Source organism: Numenius arquata, unplaced genomic scaffold, assembly GCF_964106895.1.
Source record: "Numenius arquata unplaced genomic scaffold, bNumArq3.hap1.1 HAP1_SCAFFOLD_1831, whole genome shotgun sequence".
In the NCBI taxonomy this organism is placed as follows: Eukaryota; Metazoa; Chordata; class Aves; order Charadriiformes; family Scolopacidae; genus Numenius; species Numenius arquata.
Genome location: NW_027414437.1, coordinates 713 through 9,087, shown reverse-complemented (window position 1 = coordinate 9,087; position 8,375 = coordinate 713). Strand labels below are relative to the sequence as shown.

Sequence of the window (8,375 nt, the reverse complement as noted above, 5' to 3'; positions counted from 1 at the left end):
GGAGGCCCCGGGGGGGAGGGGGAGGCTGGGCCTGGTGAGGCCGCACCGGGAGGGGAACGGGGGCCGGTAAGGCCGCGGGGGGGGTGGGGAGCGGGCTGGTCCCAGTAGGGGAAACATACTGGTCCTGGTAGGGCCTGGAGAGGGAAATGCACTGGTCCCAGTACGGCGCATGAGCTGGTCCCAGTAGGGCCCCGGTGGGCGGAACATTCTGGTCCCAGTAGGACCTCAGTAAGGGGAGCGTACTGGTCCCAGTAGGGTCCCGATGGGGTCACCCGCACTGGTTCCAGTAGGGCTCTTGTTGGGGGAATGTACTGGTCCCAGTAGGTTTCCACTGGGGGCATGGGCAGTTCCCAGTATGGCCCCAGGGACTGGCTGGTCCCAGTACGGCCCCAGTAAGGCCTCAGTAGGGGGGGAACATACAGGTCCCAGTAGGGCACATGGGCTGGTCCCAGTAAGGATCCGGTGGGGGGAGTGTACTGGTCCCACTATGGGGAATGTACTGGTGCCAGGTGGGCCCCGGTGGGGTCACCCACAGTGGTCCCAGTAAGGCCCCGGTGCAGGGGAACTTACTGGTCCCAGTAGGGCCCTGGTGGGGGGAACATACTGGTCCCAGTAGGGCCTTAGTAATGGGAACAGGCGGGTTCCAGTAGGGCCCCAGTACAGGGAACCTTACTGGTCCCAGTAGGACCTCGGTAAGGGGAGCGTACTGGTCCCAGTAGGGTCCCGATGGGGTCACCCGCACTGGTTCCAGTAGGGCTCTTGTTGGGGGAATGTACTGGTCCCAGTAGGTTTCCACTGGGGGCATGGGCAGTTCCCAGTATGGCCCCAGGGACTGGCTGGTCCCAGTACGGCCCCAGTAAGGCCTCAGTAGGGGGGGAACATACAGGTCCCAGTAGGGCACATGGGCTGGTCCCAGTAAGGATCCGGTGGGGGGAGTGTACTGGTCCCACTATGGGGAATGTACTGGTGCCAGGTGGGCCCCGGTGGGGTCACCCACAGTGGTCCCAGTAAGGCCCTGGTGCAGGGGAACTTACTGGTCCCAGTAGGGCCCCAGCAGGGGGAGCATACTGGTCCCAGTAAGGCCCCAATAAGGGGAACAGGCTGGTCCCAGTAAGGCTCCAGTATGGGGGATCATACTGGTCCCAGTAAGGGGGAGTGTACTGGTCCCAGTAAGGCCTCACTGGAGTCACCCACACTGGTCCCAGTAGGGCCCAGGGAGGAGAACATATTGGTCCCAGTAAGGCACATGAGCAGGTCCCAGGTGGGCCCTGGTGGGGTCACCCACACTGGTCCCAGTATGGCCCCACTGGGAGTACTGGTGGGGGTGAAAATGACACTGCTCCCGCTTGGTGGAGTGCACTGGGGAGCGGGAACCGGTCCCATTATGGCCCCACTGGGCCTGGGGTGACCCAGCCGGGGGTGTGGGCTTGTGGTAGCCCCAGGCACGTGTCCCTGTCCCCATGTGTCACCTGCGTGTCCCCCCTGTGTGTCCCCCCCTCAGACATCAACGAGCTGAACCTGCCCAAGACCTGCGAGATCGACTTCTCCGACCAGGACGATCTGCTGCACTTCCGCCTCCTCATCTGCCCCGACGAGGTGGGGTCACCCCCCTGTCACCTCCCTGCCACCCCCCCGCCACCCCCTGTCCCCTTGTCACCCCCCCATCCCACCCTGGGGTCCTACATCCCACCCTGGGGTCCCCCATTCCCTTTGCCTCTCTCCTGTCCCCCTGTGTCCTCCTGCTTCTCCCCACCTGCTCCACGTCCCCCCTCCTCGCCATGTCATTTTGGGGTCCCTTGTCACCCCCCTGTCACCCTCGTCACCCACCTGCCACCCTCTGTCCCCTTGTCACCCCCCTCATCCCACCCTGGGGTCCCACGTTCCCCTTTGTCCCCCTCCTATCTCCCTGTGTCCTCCTGCTTCTCCCCACCTGCTCCATGTCCCCCCTCCTCCCCGTGTCATTTTGGGGTCCCTTGTCACCCCTCTGTCACCCTCCTGTCACCCTCCTGCCACCCCCTGTCCCCTTGTCACCCCCCCATCCCACCCTGGGGTCCCCTGTTCCTTTTGTCCCCCTCCTGTCCTCCTGCTTCTCCCCCGCCGTGTCATTTTGGGGTCCCCTCCCCGCGCTGTCCTCGTGTCCCCACATCCCCCTCTGTCCCCTCACAAGACCTTCGCTGTCCCTTGGGCTTCCCCTCTGGCCCCCACCTTTCCCTGTGGGTCCCCCCCCCATCCATCTCTTTGTCCCCAGTTGTCCCTTGGGGTTTCCCCCCCATGTCCCTTGTCCCCTCCCCGGTGACATCTGTCTCTCCCACAGGGCTTCTACAAGGGAGGAAAATTTGTCTTCAGTTTTAAGGTCAGTCCCGCACTAAGGGGGGACCCTGTGGCCACCAACACTCATCCTGGGGCTACCAAGATGGGACCAGTGGCCACATGGCTGCCCCCCGGGGTGGGGGGTGGCAGCAGTGGGAGTGGTGGCCACCAAGGTGGGACCTGTGGCCACCAGGGTGGGACCTGCAGTTGTGTGGGTGGGAGCAGGAGGTAGGTGGCCACTGAAACCCGACCTGCGGCCACCAGAAGGTGACCAACCACGACTTGTGGCCACCATGTGGGTTGGAACTGGAACTAGTGGTTGGTGGCCACCGAGATGTGACCAGTAGCCAGGTGTCCATACTGTAGGTTGGGGTAGGTGCTGGTGGCCACCAAGGTATGACCAGTAGCCATGTGTTCACTCTCTGTATTGGAGGTGGGGTGGGAGAACTTGGTGGCTACCAAGGCATGACCATTGGCCATGTGTCTATCTCTGTGGGTTGAAGGTGGGAGCTGGGGAGTGGTGACCACTAAGATGTGACTATTGGCTGCTTAGTTTGAGGTAGGGACAAGAAACTGGTGGCCACCAAGATGTGACTTGTGGCCACCAAGACGTGACAAGCAGCCATGTGTCCTCACTGTGGGTTGGGGACAGGATGCAGGGGCTGGTGGCCACCACCGTGAGACTAGTAGCCACCAAGACGTGACTAGAAACCAGGTGGTCCCACTGTGGGTTGGGTTAGGGGCTGGTGGCCAACAAGACATGGCTGGTAGCCACCAAGACGTGACAAGCATGTCCCCACTGTAGGTTGGGGACAGGGGTCTAGAGGCTGTTGTTGGTCACCAGTGTGAGACCAGTGGCCACCAAAACGTGACTAGAAACTAGGTGGCCGCACTGTGGGTTGGGTTAGGGGCTGGTGGCCACCAAGAGGTGGCCGGTGGCCATGGGGGGGGCTGAGCTGTGATATTGTGGCCACTCCCCAGGTCGGCCAGGGCTACCCCCACGACCCGCCGAAGGTGAAGTGCGAGACGATGGTTTATCACCCCAACATCGACCTGGAGGGCAACGTCTGCCTCAACATCCTCAGGTGGGCCACCATAATGCCCAAAATGGCCACTGCCACCTCCGGGGTGGCCACAGCCACATCTGGGGTGGCCACAGCCAGATCCGTGTCCCCGTCTGTCCCTGTACCACTGGCAGGGTGAGACAAGGGGGCAAACAGTTGCCCCATGCATCTTGTTAGTGGGCATGGGGTGGCCGTGGTCACCTTGGGGTGGCTGTGGTTACCTTGAGGTGGCCACCTCTGGTGTGGTCCTGGTGTCCCCTGATGCCTGGCTTGTCCCCAGAGAGGACTGGAAGCCCGTCCTGACGATAAACTCCATCATCTACGGCCTGCAGTACCTCTTCCTGGTGAGCACCGTGGGGGGCACATGCCAGCGGGGGCGGGGGGGGCAACCAACATGGCCCTGGAACACCTCCTGGTGGCACCTAGTGGCCTTGGGACATGTTCTAAGGGCATTTGGTAGCCTTGGGACACCTCCTCGGGGCACCTGGTGGCCATGGGACATCTCCTGGTGGCACCTGGTGGCCTTGGGATATGTTCTAGGGGCCTTTGGTGGCCTTGGGACATCTTCTGGGTGTGTCTCGTGACCTTGGGACACCCTACCCTGAGAAGGCACCCGGTGGCCTTGGGACACCTTCTGAAGGTCCTCAGTGATGTTGAGAGACCCCAAGGCCTTGGGACATGTTCTAGGCGCCTTTGGTGTCCTTGGGCACTTCCTTGGGGCACCTGGTGGCCCTGGGGCATCTCCTGGTGGCACCTAGTGGCCTTGGGACATGTTCTGTGGGCCTCCTTTGGTGGCCTTGGGACACCTGGTGGTGTCCTCGGGTCACCTGGTGGCCTTGGGACACCTCGATGTGGCACCTGGTGGCCCCTAGGACATGTCCCAGGGCCCTTGGTGGTCTTGGGACACCCAAAGGTGGCATCCTGAGGAGGCATCTGGTGGCCTTGGGACATGTCCTAGGGGCACTTTGTGGCCGTGGGACACCCTGAGGTGGCACCTGATGGCCTTGAGACATTTTCTTGGTCACCGCAGTGGACTTGGGACACCTTTTGAGGTGCCACCTGGTGATGCTGCATCACCCCAAAGGGGGCACCCAGTGACACTCTGAGGTGGCCCCTGGTGGCCTGGGACACTAGAAGGTGGCCAAGGGACACCAGGAGGTGGCCCCCGGTGGCCCAGACACTGTAAGGTGGCCCCTGGTGACCCAGGGACAACCTCAGGTGGCTGAGGGACACCAGGAGGTGGCCTCCGATGGCCAAGAGACACTGTAAGGTAGCCCCTGGTGGCCCAGCGACAACCTGAGGTGGCCCAGGGACACCAGGAGGTGGCCTCCGATGGCCTGGGGACACCAGGAGGTGGCCCCCAGTGGCCGAGGGACACGCTGAAGTGACCTGGGGACACCATGAGGTGGCCCCTGATGGCCAAGGGACACCATGAGGTGGCCCTCAATGGCCGAGAGACACCAGGAGGTGGCCCCCGGTGGCCAAGGGACACCCTGAGGTGGCCCAGAGACACTGTAAGGTGGCCCCTGGTGGCCTCATGGGACACTCCATGAGGACCCTTGGTCACCTCCTGGGGACAGCGGGTGGTTAATACCCCGGGGGGGGTGTGTGGGTATTTAGGAGTATTAAAGGGGATGGGGGGGGCAATTATTGGGGGGGGATTCATGCCTGGTGGGGTATTAGGAGTCCCAAGAGGTGATGGGGGGGGGGGGGGGGGTGTCTTGGGGGGGGCATTAAGGGGAGGGTGGCATTAAGGAGTCCTGGGAGGTGTTGGGTGAGGGCATTAAGGGGTCTGGGGGGGGCATTAAGGAGTCGGGGGGGCATTAAGGGGTATGGGGGGCATGGGGGGGCATTAAGGAATCTTGGGGGGGGCATTAAGGGGTATGGGGGGCATTAAGGGGTATAAGGGGGTATTGGGGGGGGCATTAAGGGGTCCCAGGGGGCCTGGAGGGGGGGCATTAAGGGGTATGGGGGGGGAATTAAGGGGTATGGGGGGCATCAAGTCATCCTGGGGGGCCTTGGGGGGGGCATTAAGGAATCTGGGAGGGGCATTAAGGAGTATGGGGGGGGGGCATTAAGGGGTATGGGGGGGCATTAAGATGTCCTGGGGTATGAGGGGGGGGGAGCATTGAGGAATGGGGGGGGGGCATTAAAGAGTGTGGGGGGGGAATATAGGGGGGCATTATGGTGACCTGGGGATATTGAGGGGGCATTAAGAACTGGGGGGGGGGTAATTTCTCCCCCCCCCGGGGTGAGCACTGGGGGGCACGGTGCCTGAAGGATGCTGGAAAGGAGGGGGGGGGGAATAAAGGGGGGGTGAAAGGGGAATGTAAAGGAGGGGGGGGGGGGGGGGAGATAAAGGGGGGGTGAAAGGGGAATAAAAAGGGGCGCCCCCCCCAAACTGGGGGTGCCCCCCCTTGGGTAAGACCCCCCCCAAACTTGGGGTCCCCCCCCCCGTGCCCCCCCCCCCCCCGGGAGTGGGCACTGGGTGGGGGCGGTGCCTGAAGGATGCTGGAAAGGTGGAGGGGGGGGGGAGGAATAAAGTGGGGTGAAAGTGGAATAAAAAGGGGTTTCCCCCCCAAACTGGGGGTGCCCCCCCTTGGGTAAGACCCTCCCCAAGCTCCCCCCAAACTTGGGGGGTGCCCCCCCCCCCAAATTTGAGGGTGCCCCCCCCGGGAGTGGGCACAGGGTGGTGGGGGGTGCCTGAAGGGTGCTGGAAAGGAGGGGGGGGGGGGGGGAATAAAGGGGGGGGTGAAAGGGGAATAAAAAGGGGCGCCCCCCCCAAACTGGGGGTGCCCCCCCTTGGGTAAGACCCCCCCTAATTTGGGGTGCCCCCCCCCCCGCAGGAGCCGAACCCCGAGGACCCCCTGAACAAGGAGGCGGCCGAGGTTCTGCAGAGCAACCGCCGCCTCTTCGAGCAGAACGTGCAGCGCTCCCTGCGGGGGGGGTACGTGGGGGCCACCTACTTCGAGCGCTGCCTCAAGTAGCCCCGCCCCTCCCCCCACTCGCCACTCCCCACCCCCCCTCCCCCCACCCCCCGACCCCTCCCCCCGCCTTCCCTCGGCCCAGCCCCCCCCTATTTATTGCCCCCCCGGGGGCGGGGGGGGCTCCCCCACCCTCCTTTTTCTGCCCCCCCCCTCCCCTTTTTTTTCCCCCAGGTCTTGATTAAAGGGTAACGAGCGGTGGAGAAACACTCCCAGTTGATGCTTACTGGTTAAACTGGGATGGGTGGGAGGTGGAACCCCCCTCCCCGGTTGGTGCTTACTGGTTAAACTGGGATGGGTGGGGGCTGGAAAAACCCTCCAGTTAGTGCTTACTGGTTAAACTGGGGTGGGTGGGGGGTAGAAACACTCCTCCCAGTTAGTGCTTACTGATTAAACTGGGATGGGTGGGGGGTGGAAACGCCCCCTCCCCCAGTTAGTGCTTACTGGTTAAACTGGGATGGGTGGGAGGTGGAACCCCCCTCCCCAGTTGGTGCTTACTGGTTAAACTGGGATGGGTGAGAGGTGGAAACACTCCTCCCAGTTAGTGCTTACTGGTTCAACTGGGGTGGGTGGGGGCTGGAAAAACCCTCCCAGTTAGTGCTTACTGGTTCAACTGGGGTGGGTGGGGGCTGGAAAAACCCTCCCAGTTAGTGCTTACTGGTTCAACTGGGGTGGGTGGGAGGTGGAGCTCCCCTCCCCAGTTGGTGCTTACTGGTTAAACTGGGATGGGTGGGGGGTGGAAAAACCCTCCCAGTTAGTGCTTTCTGGTTAAACTGGGATGGGTGAGAGGTGGAAACACTCCTCCCAGTTAGTGCTTACTGGTTAAATTGGGAGGGGTGGGGGGTGTTTCCACTTTGGACCAGTTTGGGCTGTGGGGGACGTGATCAGTGCGACCAATTTGTGGCTCCGCAGAGGCCGGTGTGCCCAGTTACTGGTGTCGTGGTTCCCAGTTCACCCAGTATGATCAGTTCCCCATCCCAGGGCCACCAGTATGGCCAGTTCCCAATTCCAGTTCACCTAGTATGGGCAGTGCCCTGTCCCAGGGCTCCCAGTAGAGCTAGTTCCCAATCCCAGTCTGCCCAGTATGGCCAGTTCCACATCCCAGTGTTACCTATTCCTAGTCCCAGTGTGCCCAGTTCCCTGTCCCAGGGCTCCCAGTACAGCCAGGTCCCAATCCCAGTATGCCCAGTTGCCTGCCTCAGGGCTCCCAGTATGCCCCTCTCCCAATCCCAGTGTGCCCAGTACATCCAGCTCCCTGTCCCAGGGCTCCCAGTGTGCATGGTTTCCCCTGTCCCAGTGCCCCCCAGTATGCCCAGTATCAGCGCTCTCCCTGCCTCCCAGTTGTCCCAGTCTCCCCCAACCCAGTGTCTCCCAGTGCTTCTAGCCCCCCAGTACATCCAGTGCTTTCCAGTAAAGACCCATCTTCTCATCCCAGTGCCCCCCAGTATGTTCTCCGGCTCCCCAGCTGCCCCAGTTCCTTATCCCAGTGACCCCAGTATAGACCAGTTCCCCCCAGTATGTTCCAGTTGGTTCGATGTGCAGCGGTTCCTCCCCCCCAGCGTGACCCAGTGCCCCCCAGGTTCCCCCAGTATGTTCTGATGTCCTTCCCAGTTTATCCTGGTCACTCCCAGTACGCTCGCATGTCCAGCCCATATTTCTCCCAGTATCCCCCAGTCTTTCCCAGTGCCCCCCCGTTACCTCCCAGTATCCCCCAGTCTTTCCCAGTGCCCCCACCATTACCTCCCAGTATCTCCCAGTCTGTCCCAGTGCCCCCCATTATCTCCCAGTATCCCCAGTCTGTCCCAGTATCCCCCAGTCTGTCCCAGCGCCCCCCGTTACCTCCCAGTATCCCCCAGTCTGCCCCAGTGCCCCCACCAGTCTGTCCCAGTGCCCTGCATTACCTCCCAGTATCCCCCAGTAGTTCCCAGTCTCTCCCAGTGCCCCCCGTTACCTCCCAGTCTGCCCTAGTGTCCCCACCAGTCTGTCCCAGCGCCCCCCATTATCTCCCAGTGCTTCC

General features: G+C 62.4%; 1 protein-coding gene across 1 annotated transcript; it reads left to right on the top strand.

Annotated features, from left to right (window-relative positions):
• Positions 1-951: 951 nt before the first annotated feature.
• UBE2M (ubiquitin conjugating enzyme E2 M) lies at positions 952-6,562 on the top strand. The gene is made up of 6 exons (XM_074167143.1): positions 952-973; positions 1,502-1,596; positions 2,315-2,353; positions 3,292-3,395; positions 3,655-3,718; positions 6,221-6,562. The coding sequence occupies exons 1-6, from the start codon at positions 952-954 to the stop codon at positions 6,359-6,361; spliced, it is 465 nt and encodes a 154-aa protein (XP_074023244.1). The 3' UTR covers positions 6,362-6,562.
• Positions 6,563-8,375: the final 1,813 nt, after the last annotated feature.